This window comes from Ursus arctos, unplaced genomic scaffold (genome assembly GCF_023065955.2).
Source record: "Ursus arctos isolate Adak ecotype North America unplaced genomic scaffold, UrsArc2.0 scaffold_13, whole genome shotgun sequence".
NCBI classification, from domain to species: domain Eukaryota; kingdom Metazoa; phylum Chordata; class Mammalia; order Carnivora; family Ursidae; genus Ursus; species Ursus arctos.
Genome location: NW_026622797.1, coordinates 67,081,363 through 67,103,707, shown reverse-complemented (window position 1 = coordinate 67,103,707; position 22,345 = coordinate 67,081,363). Strand labels below are relative to the sequence as shown.

The 22,345-nt window shown below is 47.5% G+C and overlaps 1 protein-coding gene across 1 annotated transcript in view; it reads left to right on the top strand.

The window, feature by feature from the left end:
* Positions 1–22,345, top strand: part of ANKRD6 (ankyrin repeat domain 6) — a 179,768-nt gene that overhangs the window by 153,387 nt on the left and 4,036 nt on the right. The window contains exons 6-15 of the mRNA XM_026511814.4: positions 3,543–3,641; positions 4,979–5,077; positions 7,056–7,154; positions 8,399–8,476; positions 12,288–12,392; positions 13,652–13,786; positions 14,114–14,299; positions 14,757–14,909; positions 21,139–21,252; positions 21,963–22,089. Of these exons, the coding sequence (XP_026367599.1) occupies positions 3,543–3,641; positions 4,979–5,077; positions 7,056–7,154; positions 8,399–8,476; positions 12,288–12,392; positions 13,652–13,786; positions 14,114–14,299; positions 14,757–14,909; positions 21,139–21,252; positions 21,963–22,089 (1,195 nt within the window). The remainder of the gene's footprint in view (positions 1–3,542; positions 3,642–4,978; positions 5,078–7,055; positions 7,155–8,398; positions 8,477–12,287; positions 12,393–13,651; positions 13,787–14,113; positions 14,300–14,756; positions 14,910–21,138; positions 21,253–21,962; positions 22,090–22,345) is intronic.

Sequence of the window (22,345 nt, the reverse complement as noted above, 5' to 3'; positions counted from 1 at the left end):
GAGTGCGTCTCTGGATAACTTCAGAAGCCTCACAGCACATTGGCCAGCTTGCCTCATCCTTCTCCATCCTGCTCCTCCCCTGCTCAGAGCCCTCCCAGTAAAGCTCCTCAGCCTGACGCTGTCTCGGGCCTCCCTGGAGTGGCCTCAGTCTATGTCAGCAGCCTCTTCCCTGAGCCTTTCCCAGTATGTGCCTCGTGTGCTGTCAGAGTGGGCTCACCGTCCCTCCCATTGCCTGCTCCTCGTGTCCGCCTATAGACCTCCAACCCGGGCTCCCAGAGCAGTGGCCTCTCCCTCCCCGAAGGCCCATCAGGCTATTTCCTGCAGAGCTCCCTTGGCACTCCACGCAGCTTTGTGCTGTCATTCACTGGTTAAGTGTTTCTCGTGGTTCCCTCATGGGACACAAGCGTGAGGAAAAGAAGCAAGCCATGCATCGTAATATCTCCAGTAATGCCTGCGTCACTGCCTGGCAGACCGGTGGCTGCTTCATTTCTTCACGGTGGTATGGTGTCTGAAACGTGAGTTGTAGGGGGATGCATGCTGTATCTTAGATCCTGGAACTCTGAGAAGTAGGCGGTGCCCAGTTAATGGATAGGGAAGCCTAAGCTGGGAGCCAGCAGTCTCAGTGAAGACACCTGCCTTGTTCCTGACACAGTTAGCTCCATAAATTAGCCTGAGTCCGTCTGCTCCACCACACTGCCTCCTATCCTGTATGGGGCCCCAAAAGTATTGTGGAAGCCAAAGGATCTCTCTAGATAGAACAGCAGAGACTATCAGAAGCAAAGGTAGGTGCTCTCCCAGAAAAGGACTTCTTCTACGTTCTGCACCAGCCACATCCTCTGGGGAAGCCTCTAAAACGCTCCTCCCCTCTGCCCCCACCTTTACTGAGGTATAACTGACAAATAAAACTGTAAGGTATTGAAAATGTACAGAGTGATGACGTGATGTATGAATACGTTGTGGAGGGATCGCCCCATGGGGTTAATTAACAGTCCCATCAGCTCACATGTTTACACTTTCTAAACAATTTTTGATGTGAACATTTCAGTTCTATCCTTTGTATACAATTTATCAACTATAGTCACCATGTTGTATGTTAGACGTTACTCATAACTGAAAGTTTATACCCTTTGACCAGCCTCTCTCTTATTTTCCCCACACTCCACACCTAAGTGACACCATACAGTATTTACTTCTGTCTGGCTTATTTCATTTAACATAATGTGCTCTAGGTTCATACATGTTGCAAATAATAGAATGTCTTTCTTTTTTTAAGGTAAAAATATTCTGTTGTATAAGAACTTAGTGAGTATATCAGCCAGTCTGGGAAATAAGTCCTCCTTGCTCAGGAGGGAAATGCCTGCTCTGTCTACCTAGGTCACACTTCTAAGCATCAGCTGCTGAGGTTAATCCTTACACAAGAAAGTTCAGGCTTCTAGGTGTATTGTTGTATGCGTTTTGACAAATGTATACAGCTGTGTAACCACCTCCACAATCAAGCTGTACAATGTTTCCATCGCCCCAAAGACTCCCAGCTCCTGGCAGCCACCGCTCTGCTTTGCCTTTCCCAGAACATCGTATAAGCGGAATCATAGAGTACACAGCATTTTGTGCCTCCTTTCCCTTCGTGTGTTTGAGTCCTCCATGTTGTTACATGTGAGATTAGTTTGTTCCTTTTTATTGCGAGTCATAGTCCAGTGTATGAATATACCGTCCTTTGTGTATTCGAACTCACGGTTTTTAGTTTTCTCGATCCAAATGTTTTTCAGCATAATTGATACTTCCTTATTAGCAAAGCCAAGTTTGGTGTCTAGTTCCAGAACCATCAGATTCCTTTTATTTCATCCATTTATTCAACACACTGAGTAACTCCCACGAAGCCAACACCTTTGAGACAACCCACTACCAGTGCGTAAGACAGTGCAGTAAGAATTACACCAAGCAAGGCGCCAAGCCCTGTGCAGGGCACCGTTTAAAATGTGGGCCGATCCTTTGTTTTTGAGAGCTAAGCTAGCAGTGGCTCCCTGTCTGTGCTTTAAAATCTCCTGGAAAACTTTCAACAAAAACAAAAGGCTAGGGAGGGGGGACAAACTCACCTGATGACTGGGCCTAGGGTGACAGGCTGTCCCAGTGTTCCCTGGGCCAGGGGTTTCCTGGAGTTTAGGACTTTGGGTGCTGAGATGGGAACTGCCCAGACGCCACCCCCAGGCCGAGTACATCAGAGTCCCTAGAAGAGTTGCAGCTGAGCACGCATAGTGTTAAAAGCTCCCCCAGGTGATTCTGCCTGCAGTGGAGGTTGATAACCCCTGAGCTCACCACGCCCTCAGGCTTATAGCCTTCAGGTTGCTTGGAGGGAGCAGTGAGGAAGGAAGGTTCTACCCAGGCTCCTTAGAGCTGAGGGTATGAGAGGGGAGGTAAGTGAACCAGCGACATACGGTTTTCCTCTGTGTGCTGTGTTTTGTTTTGCTCTTTTAAATAAAACTCATTCCTCTTTTCAAGAGGTGAGGAATAGAACATCCTTGAGTATGGGCAGACAGTGCCGTGGAAGCCAGATCCGGGGCGAGGAAAAGCTGTAAGCAGGCAGTGGGATAGCTCTGCGCGCACACAGTTGCAGTCCTGACCCCGCTTTTTAGCTCAGCCCAACAATCTCTGAGCTTCTATGCTCCTGCATGCTCTCAGCTCGCTCACACACCGAATCTCCTTGGGTGCGTCTGCTTTTCTGGTTACTTTTCTTTATCAGCTGCCTTGCAGGCACTGTTCGCACGGTTTTAAAAAGTTCTGTTTATGTCATGAATTCTTCGTGTAAGATTGCCTTGGACATTATTCTGACCCTTGGTTGTCCCTGTGAAATGGCATATTGAAGATGGAGCCCAAAAGGCAAGAGGGTCTCCATCTGTATGGTAAGTGGGAGATGTGATTGTGTTGTCTGCTGTGGGGGGACCTTGTCTATAGTTCAAATTTTGATGTTTCAGGGAAAATACAAGAATGGACGGTTTGCAAAAGGCATACAAGTTAAATCTCAGTTATCTGCACTCACAGGAAGTGGCTTCTTTTGCCTTTACTCCGTTGGCGGAGTATTGTAGCCACAGCTGTTATCCGCATGGGGCAGGAAGGACACAGTCCTCTGCGAAAGGAGTGGAACGCAGTGCGCTTGCACAGCATTTTGTCATTAAGTAAATACTCTCCCAGGCACTCCCAATTAATCCTCACAGCCTCGGGATGTAGGGGTCCCACTCCATTTTACAGGTAAGGAATTTAAGACTGAGCGTATTACGAGTCTTGACCAGTGACTTTCAACTAGTAAGTTGCAGAGCCAAGGTTTTATGACAGGTGGGACTCCTGTGCCTGTCTGGATTCCAAATTAACTGTTCTTGCCACTGAAACCCCTCTGCTGGGGTCACCAATCAGGACGCAGAGAATGTGAACATTGACTTTTGTTTTGTTTTCTTGCAAGTACCTATCACCCCTCTGAGAAGCCTGCCCGGTGCGGGTGTGGCGAGAAGCGTGTCGCTAACGTGTCCTCCCTTCTCTTGCCTCTCTCCAAGGCGGGGAACACCGCTCTGCACCTGGCCTGCCAGAACAGCCACTCCCAGAGCACGCGCGTCCTCCTGCTGGGCGGGTCCCGGGCCGACCTCAAAAATAACGTGGGTGAACAAATCCGGCTTCTCTCGCGCTCTCTTGTGTCCCCTTGGAAAGCAACCCTGAAAGCATACTTGAGTATTAATGCCTAGAAAATGAAAATGGGGACTATCTATAAAGTGTTCATTGTTTGCTATGTCGTAAAGGGTCGGCCAGGGGCTGGAGAAGAGGAATCAAGACTCAAACACTGCTTTTCTCCCATCCTTTCCCCCTCGCTCCTCAGCCTGGGTTTGTTTCAGCATTTCTCCTAGCATGTGCTGGCAAACGCGTCCAGGAAGCCTGTGCCCACGTAGTGTTGTACGGTTAGCAAATGTCAGACGATGCCCTCCAGGGGAGGTCTCCTGATGCTCCAGGGCCCGAGTCTACAAATCGATTCCTGAGGAGCCCTGGGGATGAGCTGGTGGGTCAGTTGTTTTTAGAGGATGCCTGACTTTTGAGGTCACGTGGGCATACCTCTCCCTCCAGAAGCTGTGGTTCCTTTAAAAGTCCCCTGTCTCGTCACTCGCCTAGAGACTTTGACTGGGGCTCCTCTCAAAAAATGGCCTTAGCTGAGGTCTCCCTCGTGGAGGGCAGATGCCTGTAGAGTGGGTCTCAGCATGCCCTGAACCTGGGCTTTGAGTGTGACTCCTTCCTAATCCAGGGGAGAAGGTTATGCTGGCTGGCTGCTCTCTCTAGACCGAGTTTGAATGAAAACCTCAAGGAAACACTGCAGAATGTCCTGACTTTGTCTCCCGTTTTGTTCTCCCTGGGAGTGGTTTAGCCTGTGACCGCTAAGGAAGATCTTGATCCTGAGTTTTATCTGAATGCCCTGTTTTACGCCAGTGATTGCCTCTTCGTCAGCTCCCCAGACTGCTCTGCGTCAAATGAGATGCAGCTGGAATTTTTTTTAGAACACATGATCTTAAAATCTGATGGCTCTCCCTGCCGTGCTGTCCTTTGAGCCGTGACGAATCCATGATGGAAGAGGGCTCGTTGCCAAAGCAGTGCTATTGGTCTTAAGTCGGTACACTCCAGAGCCTTTGGGCTGGGGGAGAGGCTGTGGGGAGTGGGTTCTTCTCAAGTGCTGGGTAAGCAGAGCCTGCCTTCGCTCTGGTGAAGGTGTCATGGGGAGCGGGCACCCAGCGTCTGAAACCTGAAAGCAGGGCGTCTGCATGGCCGAATGCAAGCGGAGCCGCCGCAGCAGCCAGAACTATGGGTCTTGCAGCCCGGCCCCTACGGGAGAGGGGATGCTTCCAGATCAGGCTGATCGCCTCTAAAGAACATGTGCTAGTCTGCCAGCTTTTTAATTTTTTTTTTTTTCTAACTGGTCAGATTGTGCTCAGAGTTTGATTTCTGTCCCCAGGCAGGCGATACCTGTTTGCACGTTGCTGCACGCTATAATCACTTGTCCATCATTAAGCTCCTCCTCAGTGCTTTCTGTTCTGTCCATGAAAAGAACCAGGTCAGTGCATGTGTCCTCCCCATGGCTACGGGGCCCCCTTCCCACCAGGCTGACCAGTGTGTTAGCACCAATGCGGGCAGAGGCTGCTGGGAGCCTCGAGTCTGGGAGTAAGCCAGTGCTGGCCTTTGCATGAGTGTTCCACCGAGTTCCTGTGGTCCTGGTTTATCTGGCCTCCTTCGGGGAGCCTGCTTTTCTCATTCCAGTGCATATCTCCACATTTGCATGTTGAAGATCCTGGGGCAGGTTTTGCTTGTAATGCTTTTACAAAGGAAACCCTCAGAGGGGAATGTGGCTTAATAAATGAGCAAGGAAATTAGGCGTCTCCTGACCCGGTGAATTCTGTTCCTTGCACTGCCACTTTGAGCGGATGCAGTCTCTGGTCTCTATAACATCGGGCTTGTGATCTGCCTCTGTGCTCTATACTGGGGATTTGCAATAAAGTTGTGATTATTACAGTCTTCCATGGAAATGTGTGTGATTTTCAGGAGTGTAGATTTTTTTAATGTCTTCGTATTTGATACCTAAATGATACATTGTTTGGCTTTTCAGAGTTTGGTGCGTGTATCTGAAATTTTAAAAACAGATCATTATTCAGATTAATGGTGCCCCATAACAGTGGTTTCTTACTCCCGCTGCATATTAAGAGTCAACAGGGAAATTATAAATACCAAAGCTGAATCCTACCCCTGTTTAAAGTGACCAGAATCCAGGTAGTGGGATTTTTAGAAAGCTCTTGACTTGAGGGTGCAGGCAGGATTGAGAAGCACTGGCCCAGCTAAATACCTAAACCTGTCCTTCTCCAGGCTTCGAGCAGATTCCGATTACCCTTACCCAGCCCCCACGAACCCGTGTTTCTCAACCTTGGCAGGATGTTTCCCCTGAGAGCTCTGAGAGATCCCATGCCCAACTTACGCTTCGGTACAATTAAATCAGTGCCTAGGAGCGGGACACAAGCGTCAGTAGGTCTTAAAGCTCCCCAGCTGATTCCAGTTTGCAGCCAAGGTTGGCGATCACTGCTGCAGAGCCCCACCAACACACAGAACCAAGTGACTCAGCCGTGGACTAGAACTTCCCTGGCTCCTCGGGGCGGGGCGGGGGGGGGGGGGTGGAGCAGGGCCACAGGACAGCTGGATTTCCTGCTGCCCAGGAAAACACATCATCTGGAGCTTTACCTGACTACCCCATGGGAGAGAACGGGTTATTTCAAAACTTCTGTATTTGCCTGATTGATTTATATCCTCCTGCTTGGGAAAATACAAATGTTCACATTGGGAATTGGCCCACCAAGCTGCAGTTGTCCATAGCCTCCTTTCATAGTTGATTGTCTGAACATTTTTTGTATAAAGAAAATATGAACTTTGTTATAGGCCATTTGGTCAGAGGTTGAAGACATATGGTCTTAAGTGAACACTGATTTTTTTTTTTTTCGTGACTCCACCCAAACGAAGAACGAACACCCTGAGCCTGCAAAGTGATTGCCTGTGGGCCCTTTACATTCCCACAGGTGCTGCAGGGCTGGGATTCCCCCCGGTGCTTGTGGAAGTAGCCACTTTCTGGCAGCTTCTGCTCATTCTAGTATTCAGAAACCAAGGGGCCCTCTGACTGGGTATAGGGATGTGGTTCAGAGCTGTGTGCTGGCCAGCCTGCTGGCCCCTGGTGGTGTGCCTGTTATCCTGTCTCGGTGTGAGGCCTCAGGTACCCTGTTCTCAAGCACCCCAGCCCGACATTACTTTGCCTCCTGCACTTGATCCCGCGATTTCTAGTATCCTCAGTCAGAAAGGAATGTGATCTTTGTATGTAGGTCATTTTAAAGACATCTTTTTAAAGAGAACCACATAACCCTTGAGCAAAGGGCCCCCTATCAGTCTAAGGCAAATCCTAATTTGAAAAGCTACCACCAGGCGATGCGATGAAAAACCTGAGGGCTGTGAACCATAATCAGATGGAGTTTAGCAGCCTTTCTTCTGATTAATTTCAGGCTGGAGACACAGCACTTCATGTTGCTGCTGCCCTAAATCACAAGAAAGTGGTTAAAATCTTACTGGAAGCTGGAGCAGATGGGACCATTGTTAATAATGTAAGTTAAGTTGCAACAATGTTTCTAAAAATCGTCCCCACCCCTTTCCAGAATAGGGTGTGTTACTACCTCACCTCCTGCAGGGCACATAGCTTCACCCAGTCTTATTCTGCAAAGGGCACAGAGCTCCCCCAGCCTTACTCTAAGAGCTGGGCTTCTGCTAAAGCTGGGGACCCCAGAGGTGGACTTGAGGGAACCCTTGCTTGTAGCAGCCCCATGAATTGATGAGCCCTAAGGCTTTCTCTTTAGACTCCTAGCTTGAGTGAGCACGTCCTGCCTGAAAAGGGACGCTCACGGGTGTCTAAGTAAACTGACAAGTGGATGTTCCCAAAAGTGAGTTCCTGCCCTGTAAACGGATAGTCTCCTCAGAAAAGTGGCCCAATGACCGTCAGATTAATCATCCTCAAAACTCTTCTCTCTCCAAAATCACCTTATTCTTTCCTTCTCTCTCTCTCAATATCCCGCCTCTCTCTCCTAGGTCCTAGGGCAGGCACCAGCTCAGGCACCCTTTCTTCCTTGAGGCTGACCTGTGGTCTCTGCCCTCCTGAAGTAGCAGACTCAGGGCTGGGGGCGGAACAGTTGTGTGGACAGTTGGGCAGTGTTGGAGCGGGCAAAAGGCTCCTGTATCCAGTCCCCACCTTCCTCCCCCTCCACTTCCTCCTCACAGCTCTCCTGTGCTGGGTGCTATACCATCGTACATGTCCCCTGATGCCTTTCCCTTCTTTTGAATCCCATTGTTACCAACTCCTTTTTTTAATCCCCCTAGAGCCTCTGATATGGCCGTAGTTTCCTAATTGTTCTTTATAGTTGAAGTCCTGAGACTGGCTGGGGCCTGATCTGTCCTTCCTAGTGTCCTCCGGGGAAAATTCATTGCTTGGCTGGGTTTTATGATCCTTTGTGTTTCTTCAACTGAAATCTTCCACCTTGACCTTGTCTTTTACATTGCCTCCTCTCTTTTCTAGGAAGCATTCCTTGGTGGGCAGGTATTCCAGAGCTTTGCTTCCTAGAGGATCAACACTGACCCTCTGTTGCCGTAGGTTGTTACTCATTGTGCCCTCAGGTGTGACTTGGCTCCCTCACTGCATGGGGCGAGGCTCAAGAGCAGGGCCAGGTCTTACCTGTGGTTATATCTTGTTGAGCTTGCGTCCATGCTGGTGTGACTGAGGGCAGAGTTGCTGTCCCAGTCGGGCTAGGTGTGTGCAGGGTTGCTGTCTTTTACTCACTTGTCCTGTGCCTTTCCTTAGGCAGGCCAGACTCCATTGGAGACTGCCCGCTACCACAATAATCCAGAAGTTGCTCTCCTCCTCACTAAAGCTCCCCAGGTAGGACTTATTGCATTTTCCATTATATTGATTATGTGGGGCTGCAAAAGTTGGTTGGGATTCTCTGGTGGCCGTCTATTAGAGCCAATTCAAACTAACTTAAATAGGAAATGGATGGGTTCGCAACCAGGCAGTGGAAAATGCAGAATCTACACGGGCCTCCAGGATAACCAGAATGAGAGATGTAAGGTTCAGTGGGCTCGTCTTCATACGCGGGCACCCTTTCTTCTCTGTGGCTGGATCATGGTCATTACCGGCTTTGTGGATTATTACTCCCCAAGTACTCGGGGAAGAAGTTCTGGTTTAAATGATCACAGGAGAGAGTCATAGTTGGCAAGCTTGGGGCAAATGCCCTGAACAAGTAGGACGGGCGCTTGAGGAAGATAGCTGTGTCCATTTGACTATGTGCTTGGAAGGGGCATTTCCTGGAGAAAGGTGGGAGGAGGGGATCCAGTCTAGGCAAATAAAGCAGTACATGTCCATTAGAGGCGGTTAAGTATGATGGTGTTCTTCCCTTTTGTATTGAATATAATGGTATTTGGGGCATCATTTAACTTAAAAAATTGATATCATTTGAGTTGAGATTGAAGTTATCTAACATTTTAATAACGTATAAGCTATTCATCATTTCGGCACCCTGAAATAACTGTTCTTGTTTCTTCATATTACCTTTCAGACACATACTTTTTATAAATGTGCCTACAACACACATACCCTTTTGTATCCTGCCCTTTATCCTAACTATAGTAGGAAAGTGTTCTGCAGTTCCCATAATTATTCATCATAATGGAAGCCAGTTTGCTTTTCTGTTGCTGTCCAATATTTTGTTAAACTTAAATGTCCAATATTAAGGAAATGGTTTGCTTCCCGATTGGAGCTACTCTGTGTTACATTACAGCAAAAACGTATTTGTTTTTGACCTTATTCTGCCTGATACTGTGAGAAGTTAAAGTCTCAGAGAAGCCGGAGGAAAATTCCAGATACCAGACTGCTGCGCGCGAGCCCCGTTAGCACAGGGGTTTGCATGGCCTTTATTTCATTTACGTTTTCAAAACCTACTTGATATGACTAGCAGTTTCTGGAAGTGGTGATGATTTTTTGCCTTTTGAAAACTGATCACCCTGTTGCCCGTGGAGCTGGTCCTTCTCAGTGGTGTCTGGAAGTCTGTGGAGCCCCTGGCAGGCACAAGTCAAGTGATCCTTTGGAAAAGTTTCTGCCTCTTTCTTTTTGCAAACAAATCATCAACTGAATCACATCAATGAATCTTGATAGAAAAATGCTGGTCTCTCGTAGATCAAAAAGTAGGGGATGCTATAATAAAGGTCCGAGTCCCCCCTCTGTTATATCCATGTCAGTGTTTGGCAGTTAGGACAGCCAGCTCTGTCCTTAGCCGTGGGAAGATCATCAAATTCTGTGGGGTGGAGTTTCCCCAAGGCACACAGACTTCTAGGCCTTTAACCCACCTGCCTTTTGTCTTCCCGATCTCCAGGATCTGAGTTCGCAGGGAAAAGGCTGACTGTGGATCATTTTCCTATGTGATTCTCCTTTAGTGTTTCCATTAAAAAAAAAAAAAAATGACTTCAGTTTTTCCACACCCATTTGAATAGCACATAAATAGAATGACATTTTACCAAGTATTTTACGTGATTATGTTAAACTCTGTTCTCAACATAAAGAACTTTTGAATATGCATAAAGTTGTATACATGCTGTTCTTCTGTTCTGAAGTTCTAGAACTAGCCTTCCTCTGTGTGAAACAGGAAATTCCTTGCCGTGGCACCTTAGCTGACCATGGATTTCACTGGCTCACAGCAGTTCTAAGAGGTTACTTTCTAAAGCTCCATATACCCTGATTTCTGTGAGCTGGAGATTGATGACATTCCATTTAGTAGATGATAGGGTTCGCTGAGAAAGGCTGTAAGCCATGCAAAGTTATTTTCCCTGGCCAATAACATGGTCTGTGGAGGGAATTATGCTGATGATTTGGGTGACCTCTGAGTATCCCTTCTCATTTTAGATTGATACGGTTCACAAATGCTTCTGAAAGTGAATTTGGGGTTGATGCTGGGGCTGTATTCTGTTCCAGGGGTCCGTAAGTTGAATGAGCGATGGGCACTAGTCAGTTCCTCGCATCAAACTTGACTTCCTTGTGAGTCTGAATTTAGCTTAAGAAAGGGCTTAGGACAGTGGCTCTCGGGCCTCTTGGTCTAGGGACACTTAATGTTCTAGAGGCCCATAGAGAGCTGTGTTTATATCTGTTATAGTTACCATATTTGAAATTCAACTTGAGGAATGTTGTTTTTAAATGAACATTTTTAACTCTGTTACCACAAAATGAACTTGTTTTTGTGAAAAGTAACTTTATAAAAACCAGTGGTGTGAGAAGAGTAAGTAGCATTATTTTACATTTCTGCAAATCTCCATACTGTTCTCCTGCAAAGAAGAGGGGAGGGCTCGCCTTTTCTTCCACATGTGAGCCTTTGCAGTATCGTGTGCAGCTTCCGGGGAAACACCGCTGTCACTCTGAGAGAGAAAGGCCGACGCTGTTGTAATATTATGAAGATAATTTTAGCCTCATGGACCCAGGGTTCCCGACACTTTCAGAGCTGCTGGCTTAGGGGATGAGGATACTATTTAAACATCTGGTTCAGCCACAGGCAGATATTGTCAGGAAATCTCCATGTAGATGGTACCTGCTGCCTGTAGAGGTTCTTTTTGTCCCATAATTGTGTCACTTGAATTTAATGAACACAAGAAAGTTGAACATTGAGCTGAAGACTGTGCTGAACTATCGACCTATGAAGACAAAATGTTTTATTGCAGAAAATTTATGAGACCTTGAAAAGGGTGTTTTCACTTCCTGGACCTCCTTGGTTGAAGGGGGTGCTGGTGGAACGGGGAGCAAGGGGCCTGGGGGAAGGGTGTGGAGCTGGGCCAGAGACTGAAGGTTTCTGCCAGCTCAAAGGTCTGTACTCTGCTTAGACTGCCTGTGCCGATCAAGGCGCTCTAGGGCCTGAGGCAGGAGGAAGGCACCTAACCATGCCTGATGGTCCAGGGTGTGCCAGCCGCCTGCTTTACCTTGGTTAATTCCATTAACTCCCATACGTACATTTGAGAATACACAGAAGGCAATAACTTCCCCAAAGATTCTACAGCTAGCTGCTGCTGGGTTCCAAAATCGGGCTATCGGACCCCATGTCTACTTGCCTGTGTCCATTCTGCCTTCCTGCCCTCGAAGGGGCAGACCAAATGCTTTCTTCTGGGGAAGAGATTTCTGTCCCATAGTTGGTCCCATGGTTCACAGATGCACCTCAGTGTTTGAATCACACTACAAATGCCTTGAATATGGTTTGGTCAAGAGAACATCTGATGGGCTAGTTCAGGTCCAGTGTACCAAGACAGTGAGCCTGTGCCTGGCCTGGGGCTACCGCGTTCTAGCACTCCAGGGGGGTGCCATTCCTGTCCTGGTCTCTGTGAGTGGTGTTCCCTGGAGTTCAGCCGTGCACAGCCTAGACACACCTATATGGTGGCCCTGGCCCAGCGCGTAAACGCCTGTTGTTCTGGTCCTAGACTGCAAGCTCCTGGAGCTCAGGAATAACGAGCTCCTCCCGTCTGGGTCCCTAGAGAGCCCGCCCGGCACAGGACCTAGGAAGCCTTGCAGGCAGTCTGGAAGTGCTTGTTGACGTGAATGCTTGGTCTCTCCCGCTAGGCTGGAAGCTCCATTAGATCAGAGCACCAGGTCCAAGGACGATTCCATCGTGCTGATGCTGCGCACGCCGGTGGTTTGTAACGATGCTTCTTGCCTCCTTCAGGTCTTGCGCTTCAGTCGTGGGCGAAGCCTGAGGAAAAAGAGAGAGAGGCTCAAGGAAGAGAGGAGAGCTCAGTCTGTGCCAAGAGATGAGGTGGCACAAAGCAAGGTGGGGGGTAGCCCTCCCGCCCTCCCCAACTTCACCCCCTTCCAGAGGGTGGGACACTGGCACCGCGGCTTCTGGGCTCGTGTGGCAGCGGCCACGCCCTCCTCTGTCTCTGCTGTCCTCTGGTTCTGCACGCTGTTGTCTGCGCTTTCTCTTCAGCTCCCTGTCCTCCACTCCTCCAAGGGTTCGGATCCTGAGCCTGTTTGCCCATATTTTCTAACCCCCATATCTGTGGCCTTGTCACCACCATGTGGACGGCTCTGCCTCGGACACTGTGCCCTTAACTGTATAGAGCAGGGGTGCAAAGTGTGGTGTCCGCTGTGTCATCTGGGACCTTGTTAATGATGCAGAGTCCGGGGTTTCACCTCAGACCCACTGGATCAGAAACTCTGGGAGGGGTCCAGCAGTCTTTGAACAAGCCCGGCGGGTGATTCCAATGTGGACTAAAGTTTCACAACCACCGGTCTAGGTTGCTTCCTTTTTGCTTAAGGGAACGACTGAGGCTGTGCTAGGACAGGTAATTCCTCTGTGAGAACTGAGAAGAAGATGCCCCCTGCTCGGGCTCATACGCTACAGAGAACCCGAGCTGGCTTTCAGCTCCCTCTGCAGGTGCCCTTGTACGGGGACAGCTTGCACGACTAGCCACTGTAGCCTTGGAATGAACCGTGCCTTTCCGCTCTCCCAGGACGAAAAAGGCTTGGATGTAAAGACAACTTTTGGCCCATAGAATTTGATACCAAGTACTCATCATTGTATTTCAAAATCTTCTTATCCGTTTCCAGGGTTAAGGCATTGTAACTCTGATTAAGTTCCTGTGGTTGAATTGTATATGTTAATTTGTAAAAGTTCTTATAAGGAGTGGAAATGGGATGTTTTTTCATTTCAGAGGTTTCTCCTACTCCATTATGAATTGTGAGGTCCCAGGTCAAAGAATGAATGTGTTTTTATTGTTGGTGCAGTTGTCGAAATGCAAAAAAATCAAAAATCTCACGCTGAGGTGTTTGTGGTAGGTTCCCAAAGCTCTAGAATATAGAATTAGACCCAAGGCTATATTTAGTCAAAGCCAAATATTCAAGCAACTGGGAAAACAGAATCTGTGCAGTGTGGACCACCGGGCAGCGTTCCCTGTTTGCCACTGGCGCCATGTCCCCTAGGTCCTTTAGCAGATGCAGTCTCGCAAACAGAATTTTACACCATTACAGAAAAAGATAGAGGGGGGGCAATTAGAACTGGTTTCTGGGCTTTTTTTCTTTCCTCTGTAGGGAAGTGTCTCAGCAGGAGACACCCCCAGCAGTGAACAGGCTGTACCCAGGAAAGAAGAGGCCAGAGAAGATATCCTGTCCGCCTCCCCAGAGCCCAGAGCAAAGGACAATAGGCAGAGAAAGTCAAGGCCCAAGGTCAGGAGGCACGTGAAAGCAGCGTGGAGAGGGCTGGGAGGCAGGTTGGCAGAGGGCCCTGGGATAGCGTCATGCCCAGTAGCTGAAAAGCCACTTTGCTTGGCTTGCTGGTTGGGAGCCAGAGCACAAAAAGTAAATCTGGCTAACTTCAAACACAAGGTTAGCGAGCTGATGTATTTCTTTTGACGTGGGGTGCTTGGAGCGGAATGCCGTGAGACAGAGCAAGCTGGGTCTTCGGCACACGTGAGTGAGAAGGGAGTGGTTGGCTGGGTGTCAGTCCTGTAGATGTCACAGTGCTCGGGGGCATTGTCCCTTCCTCTCCCACAGGTGTCAGCGTTTTCTGACCCCACCCCACCAGCAGACCAACAGCCTGGACACCAGAAGACCTCGCATGCTCATAGTCATCCTAAAAAGAGGCCCAGGCACCGATGTTCCCCGCCACCCCCTCCCCATGAGTTCAGAGCCTACCAGCTGTACACGCTGTACCGCGGCAAGGACGGGAAAGTGATGCAGGTACCTGGCAAGCCCCGTCTGGACCTAGGACCACAGGCCTAAGGCAAGGCCGTGCATGTGTCCCTATTCCTGGGGACCACTCTCAGTGTTGACTGAGGGCATGAGCTTCGAAGATAAAGCAGGCGGCCCTCCTGACCTGAATTGCAGGCGCACCCCCAGCTTAGGCCCAGGCACGCAGCGGTAGTTACAAAGCTTTCCACACCATGCTTAGGTGACTGGATCGTCTTGAGGCCCCAGAGTGGATAAAAGCAACAAGCACTGGCGCTCTCTGAATCTTCTTAGTGCCTGTTGGTCCCAAAGCTTGGCCCACTGGACATCCCAAAGTTACGCCGGGGGGGAACCTGCCTCCTCCATCATCTGTATTCCCCCCTGCACACTGACTGGCACTGGATGGTCCTCAAAACCAATTTGTTGAAGGAATGATTGAGTGGATTGATTCCTTTACTGTTCCCGTCAGGCACCCATAAACGGCTGTCGGTGTGAACCCCTAATCAACAAGCTGGAGAATCAGTTGGAGGCAGCTGTGGAGGAGATCAAGGCAGAGCTGGGCTCAGTTCAGGATAAAATGAACACAAAGCTGGGACACATGGAGAACAAGACCCAGCACCAGGTCAGTGGGTGGCCCGGAGCGCTGCACGTCCAGGTATCCCGACAGGAAAGGAAATCAGAGCCCTCAGCACATCCTTCTCTTCTGTAGCCTCTGTGCTGAGCGTGTCAGGCGGGCTGTCAGGGAGGAGGCCTGCCTTTGTGATTTCTTTCAAGCTCATTTATTCAGATTTTTAAAAATATTTTTTAATTAAAATTTAATTAACATATAATGTATTATTGGTTTCAGAGATAGGGGTTGGTGATTCATCGCTCTTATATAACACCCAGTGTTCATCATATCACGTGCCCTCCTTAATGTCCATCACCCAGTTACCCCATCCTCCCCACCCCCTTCCCTCCAGCAACCCCCAGTTTGTTTCTTGTGATTAAAAGTCTCTCATGGTCTATCTGCCTCTAACTTTGTCTTGTTTTATTCTTTCCCCCTTCCCCCATGATCCTCTGTCTTGTCTCTTAAATTCCACATGAGTGAGATTATATAATCTGTTCTGTGATTGACTTATTTCACTTAGCATAGTATCCGCATCACTGCAAATGGCAAGATTTCATTTTTTGATGGCTGAGTAATATTCCATTGTGTGTGTGTGTGTGTGTGTGTGTGTGTGTGTGTGTGTATACACAGACACACCACATTTTCTTTATCCATTCTTCTGTTGATGGACATCTGGGCTCTTCCCATAGTCTGGCTGTTGTGGACATTGTTGCTATAAATATTGGGGTGCAGGTGCCCCTTTGGATCACTACATTTGTATCTTTGGGATAAATACCCAGTAGTGCAATTGCCGGGTCATAGGGTAACTCTGTTTTCAACTTTTTGAGGAACCTCCACACTGTTTTCCAGAGTGGCTGCATCAGCTTGCATTCCCACCAACAGTGTAGGAGGGTTCCCCTTTCTCCACATCCTCACCAACATCTGTTGTTTCCTGACTTGTTAATTTTAGCCATTCTGACTGGTGTGAGGTGGCATCTCATTGTGGTTTTGATTTGTATTTCCCTGATGCCGAGTGATGTTGAGCATTTTTTCATGTGTCTGTTGGCCATTTGTATGTCTTCCTTGAAGAAATGTCTATTCGTGTCTTCTGCTCATTTCTTGATTGGATTATTTGTTATTTGGGTAATGAGTTTGATAAGTTCTTTATAGATTTTGGATACTAGCTCTTTATCTGATAAGACATTTGCAAATATCTTTTCCCATTCTGTCGTCTTTTGGTTTCATTGACTGTTTCCTTTGTGCAGAAGCTTTTTATGTTGATCAGGTCCCAATAGTTCATTTTTGCCTTTGTTTCCCTTGCCTTTGGAGACGTGTCTAGCAAGAAGTTGCTGCGGCCAAGGTCGAAGAGGTTGCTGCCTGTGTTCTTCTTAAGGATTTTGATGGATTCCTGTCTCACATTTAGGTCGTTCATCCATTTTGAGTCTATTTTTGTGAATGGTGTAAGGAAGTGGTCCAGTTTCATTCTTCTGCATGTGGCTGTCCAATTTTCCCAGCACCATTTGTTGAAGAGACTGTCCTTTTTCCATTGGATATTCTTTCTTGCTTTGTCGAAGATTAGTTGACTATAGAGTTGAGGGTCCATTTCTGGTTTCTCTATTCTGTTCCATTGGTGTATGTATGCTTATTTTTTTGGAATAGTTTGGGAAGAATAGGTATTAACAATTTTTAAAAAATATTTTGTTAGAGGGGCGCCTGGATGGCTCAGTCATTAAGCATCTGCCTTCGGCTCAGGGCATGATCCCAGGGTCCTGGGATCGAGCCCCGCATCGGGCTTCCTGCTTTGCTGGGAGCCTGCTTCTTCCTGTCCCACTCCCTCTGCTTGTGTTCCCTCTCTCGCTGTCTGTCTGTCTGTCAAATAAATAAATAAAATCTTTAAAAAAAAATTTTGTTAGAGAACATGCATGAGCAGGGACGAAGGGCAGAGGGAGAGAGAGAAGCAGACTCCCCACTGAGCAGGGAGCCCAATGTGGGACTCGATCCCAGTATACTGGGGTCATGATCACAGAACCCTGACATCATGACCTGAGCTGAAGGCAGATTTCTAGTTTCATATTTTTATGGTCAGAAAAGGTGCTTGATATGATTTCAGTCATCTTACATTTATTGAGACTTGTTTTAACACATGATCTATTCTGAAGAATGTTCCATGTGCACTTGAATGTGTATTCTGTTTTTGGATAGAATGTTCTATAAATATCTATTAAGTCCAACTGGTCTAATGTGTTGTTCAAAGACAATTTCCTGGGCGGCGCCTGGGTGTCTCAGTTCATTGAGCGTCTGCCTTCGGCTCAGGTCGTGATCCAGGGTCCTGGGATGGAGTCCTGCATCGGGCTCCCGCTCAGCCAGGAGCCTGTTTCTCCCTCAGCCTGTGACTCCCCCTGCTTGTGCTTGCACACACGCACTCGCGCGTGCTGTCTCTCTCTCAGGTAAATAAATAGAATCTTTAAAGACAGTTTCCTTATTTTCTATCTAAATGATTTCTCCACTGATGTAAGTGGGATGTTAAAGTCTCCCAGTATTATTGTATTACTATCAGTTTCTTCCTTTGTCTCCTAATGTTTGCTTTACATATTTAGGTGCTTTGATGTTAGGTGCATATGTGTTTACAATTGTTAAAATCCTCTTGTTGGATTGATCCCTTTATCCTTAGGTAATGCTCTTCTTTGTCTCTTGTTCAGTCTGTTTTAAAGTTTGTTTTAAAGTCTGTTTCTTGTGAGTATTACTACCCTGGCTACCTCCTCCCCACTCCCCTTTGATTTGCATGGAATCTCTTCTATCCCTTCACTTTCAGTCTGTGTGTGCCTTTAAGTCTGAAGTGAGTATCCTGTAGGCGGCAAATAGATGGGTCTTTTTTTTTTTTTTAATCTATTCAATCACCCTCTGTCTCTTGATTGGATCATTTAGACCATTTACATTTAATTATTGATAGTTATGTACCTATTGCCATTTTATTGTTTTCTTGTTTTGTAATTCTGTTCCTCTCTTGCTGTTTCCTTATGATTGATGACTTTGTTTAGTGTTCTGCTTCACTTTTGTGTGTGTGTGTGTGTGTGTGTGTGTGTATCCTAGGTTTGAGTTTTGTGTTTACCATCCGATTCATATAGAACATCCTAAGTATACAGCAGGCTATGGTACATTGATGGTCACCTGGGGAGCCTGGGTGGCTCAGTTGGTTAAGTGACCAACTCTCTTGATTTTGGCTCAGGTCATGATCTCAGGGTCGTGAGATCAAGCCCCACATTGTGCTCTGTGCCAGGCATGGAGCCTGCTTGAGATTCTTGCTCTCCCTCTCCCCCATCTCTCCCCACCCCAACCCTCCGTTCATGTGCACATACATTCTCTCTCTCCAAAAAAAAAAAAAGAAAAAAATTGTCACTTAAGTTTGAATACATTCAAAAAGAACTTCATTTTTACTGACCCCCCCCCCACGTTTTTTGTATGCTGTCATTTTGTATCTTTCTTTTGAGTTTCTTTAACTAACTTTAAAGATACAATTTCACTTTGTCTCTTAACCTTCACACCAGAGTGCTTTACTACCTGTACTGTATGTTGCTTTTACTCATGAACTCTTTTGTTTTTTCATAATTTTCTAATTATGGCCTTTTTACTACTTAAAAAAAATCTCTTTAAAATTTCTTGTAAGGTTGGGGTACTGGGGTGGCTCAGGACAAACATTTGTCTTCAGCTCAGGTCATGATCCTGGGGTGCTGGGATTGAGCCCTGAGTCGGGCTCCCTGCTCAGCAGGGAGGGAGTCTGCTTTGCCCTCTCCCTCTGCCCCTCTCCAATTTGTGTTCTCTCTCTCTCTCTCAAATAAATAAGTGGAATCTTAAAAAAAATTTTCTTGTAAGGCTGTTTTAGTGGTGACGAACTCATTCACCTTTTGTTTGTTAAAGTCTTTCTCTTTCGATTCTGAATAATAAACTTGGTGCGCAGAGGAGTCTTGGTTGTAGGGTTTTTTTGTTTCAGTGCTTTGAATATATCCTGTCACTTCCTCTGGCCTTCAGAGTTTCTTAAAAATCAGCTGATAGCATTATGGGGGTTTCCTTGAATGTTATTTTCTTTTGCCGCTTTAGAAATTCTCTTTCTCTTTACTCTTGACCTTTTATTTATGTGTCACTGTGTGGATCTCCTTTGGGTTCATTTAGTTTAGAACTCTGTGCTTCCTGACCTATTTTCCTTCCCCAGCTCAGGGACGTTTCAGCTATCTCTTCAAATAAGTTTTCTGTTCCCTTTTCTCTCTCCCTTCCTTCTGGGATGTCCGTATTGCGAATGTTTGTTTGTGGTTGCCGAAGAGATCCCTTCACCTATGGTTATTTTTTAAAATTCTTTTTCTCTTGTTCAGTCTGGGTGCTTGCCATTACCTCGTCTTCCAGATTCCAGACCCATTCTTCTTCACCCTCTATTCTGTTGGTTCCTTCTATTGTGGTTTTCATCTTAGTTACTATATTCTTCATCTGATTGGTTCTTTTTATATCTTCTGTTTCTTTGTTGGAGTTCTGAATTCACCCCTCTGTGCAGCCGCTCAGCATCTTTAAGACCATCACTTTGAACTCTCACCAGGCAGGTTGGCTACCTCCGTTTCATTTAGTTCTTTTGTTTTGTTCTTTTGTTTGAAGCGTAGTCCTCCGTCTCCTCATTTGCTTGACTTTCTGCTTTTGTTCCTCAGAACGAAGCAGAACAGCTCCTTATCCTCAACGTGAAGGAACAGTCTGAGGTGTAGCCATCCCCTGTGTAGAGGGTATCACGCTTGGTGACTTTGGCTGGCTGGCAGAACCGTGGCTGGGGTGGCCTGGGGGCTCCCCAGGCTCTCTGCCCTGGGGCTGTCAGTGGGATGGCCTGAGCTGAAGTGGGTGCAGAGTGGGGCAGTCCCAGGGCCCTCTGTGCCATTGGCCCCCCGGCAGTTCAGCCGAAGCTGATGTGCTCCAGGTGCTGTTCCCGGGATGCCCCCGAGCACGTGGTCTGGAGCAAAGGGGACTCGGGCGGGGAGGTCTCAGGGCACGGAGTTGAGTGCGCCCTGGCAGGTCATTTGGAGTTGAAGCGAGGGGCCTGGAGCGTTCAAGGTGCGTTGCGCCTGTGTCACCTCGGCAAAACGGCTGGAGCCGTAGTGAGCACTGACCGAGGGTGTGATGTGTGTACCATGCTGGGGTTGCATTGGCGGGACAGCTGGGGCTGGTGGTGGCGTAGGGCAGGGCTCCCCGAGGCGGCAGGATGGCTGTGGTGCCCAGGCTCGCATCTGCGACATCAAGGTGGAGGAGGAACGTAGACTCTGGTGCTTGCCAGCCCTTGTGACCTAGAGACCGTTCCAGTGGCTCCCCTGACATTTGGCAGGGATCTGGTTCCTTTGTATTCTAGTTGCCCTTTGAAATCCTGTTTTTTCTCCTGTGCACCAGGGCAGACCAATCTTCCCACGTTCCCAGTCCTGTCCCCACTACTGTGCAGTGTTGGGGGTGGGGGTTCCCTTTGCTGCCGTGTCTCTGCCTCCCTTGCTCTGCTCTGTATGGCTTATCTTCTGTGGTACGCAAACTGCTCGGTCATCCCTCAGGTCTTGAGGAGGAATTGCTCTGTAAACGGGTGTAGATTTGGTGGGTCTGTGGAGTAGATTACAGGTCTTACGACTTCATCTGGGACCCGAAGAGCCCTTGCCATCTTTGTAGCTTATGTTTAAACGTAGTAATGTCTTCGACATGTTGAGTTTCGGTGTGCTATTTAATGGCAACGTACTCTTCTGTATATGGAGTTAAACATATAATTTGTTTTTGTCTAGTACCCGATTTATTTTGTTGACCTCCAGTACAGTTAACACACAGTGTTATGTTTCAGGTGTACAATATGGTGATTCAGCAGTTTCGCACATCACCCGGTGCCCATCCCATCAAGTTCATTCCTTAATCCCCATCACCTATTTCACCCAAACCCCCACCCACCTCCCTAAGTCACACCTCAGGTTACCCTAATACTAGGTATGCATTGGCTCAAGTTGTAGATTTACTGTGTGTTCAGTCTCTTCAACCCCTTAGGAATTTAACAAATGGGAAAAAGGCGTGACTGCACAGAAACATGCTCAGGGATTGTGAAAACCTAGGGTTCAATGAATACTAGATGAAACTAGGATAAAAGAGAAGTTGAGGTTTGCTTCTCTTTCCTCTGGCCACTGCTTGGTCCCCCAGAGCCCCGTCTCAGGAGTCAAGGGACCATCCTGCGGTCATCTCAGTCCTTTGCTCTCTGCCCATTGAATCCCAGATGCGTGTTCTGGACAAGCTGATGGTTGAGCGGCTCTCAGCAGAGAGAACAGAGTGCTTGAACCGCCTGCAGCAGCACTCCGACGCCGAGAAGCACGACGGAGAGAAACGACAGGTGAAAACCAGGCTCTGCCCTTAGCCGGGTATTTACTACACGTCTCCACTGAGTTAAGATGGACCCATCACTGAAAACCCAGAGGCCAAGAACCCATAAAAGCATTTGTATTACGTAGCACGTCCTTTTTAATGTCCTTTTATTCATTTATATAATGAATAGAAAATAACATGTAGTTCAGTCCATTTGTTGCTGAATATTCTGGTAAGAGCTGGAGACTGAACCGTTCGTAGAATACCCAGGCGAAGCTGTAGTCTCTGCTCTGAATCCCCTCTAGGTATTGTGCATTTGTTGGGCACTGCTCTGTTGTTGAGCAAGATTTGGTTCCTGCCCTTGGGGAGTTTGTCTACCTGAGACCACAGACATAAAATGAGTACTTGTTGAGTATGAGAGAGTTCATGCTCCTGAGCAGCCAAAAATTCTTGATTTGTAAGATTTGGGAAGCTCTGGGTGTTCAAGGTGTCTCTTAAGTCACTCGAAGACTACAGAAACTATCAGGCTTGGTGCTGGGTGAATCCTCGTCTAGGGGAGGGCAAGCAGAGAAGGCCGTGTGGCTGTGGGAGGGGAGGTCATCCACAGCTTTGAGGCCTGTCAAGATGATATCTGGAACTATCATAATTGAAAAGTCCACTCTTGATGCTTTCATTCATAAATCACATGTCCAATTCATCATTTGTGCGGGGTTGTTTTTGTTTGTTTGTTTGTTTTAGATGTCCTTGGTGGATGAATTAAAAACCTGGTGCATGTTAAAGATTCAGAATCTGGAGCTGAAGCTTTCTGGAGATTCCAGGGCCTCTAGGAGCAAATCCACACCATCTACTTGCGAGTCCTCTACAGGTAACACATGGGCAGAGAGAGCCATTCCATCCAAAGATGGTCAAACCCCCAGATACCGTTCTCCGCTGTGTCCAAAGGCAGCCCCTAGGATAGGGCTGTGGGCAACACTGGATTGTAAAGTCTATAGGGCTGAGAACTTTCTTTGCTTATTGTTGTACATTCAGTTCCTATGCATCAATAAAGTACTCCTATTTAAGTGTTCAAAATATCTGAATGAAGGAATAAAGGAATTGTTGACTGGTTATAGCTGTGTTTC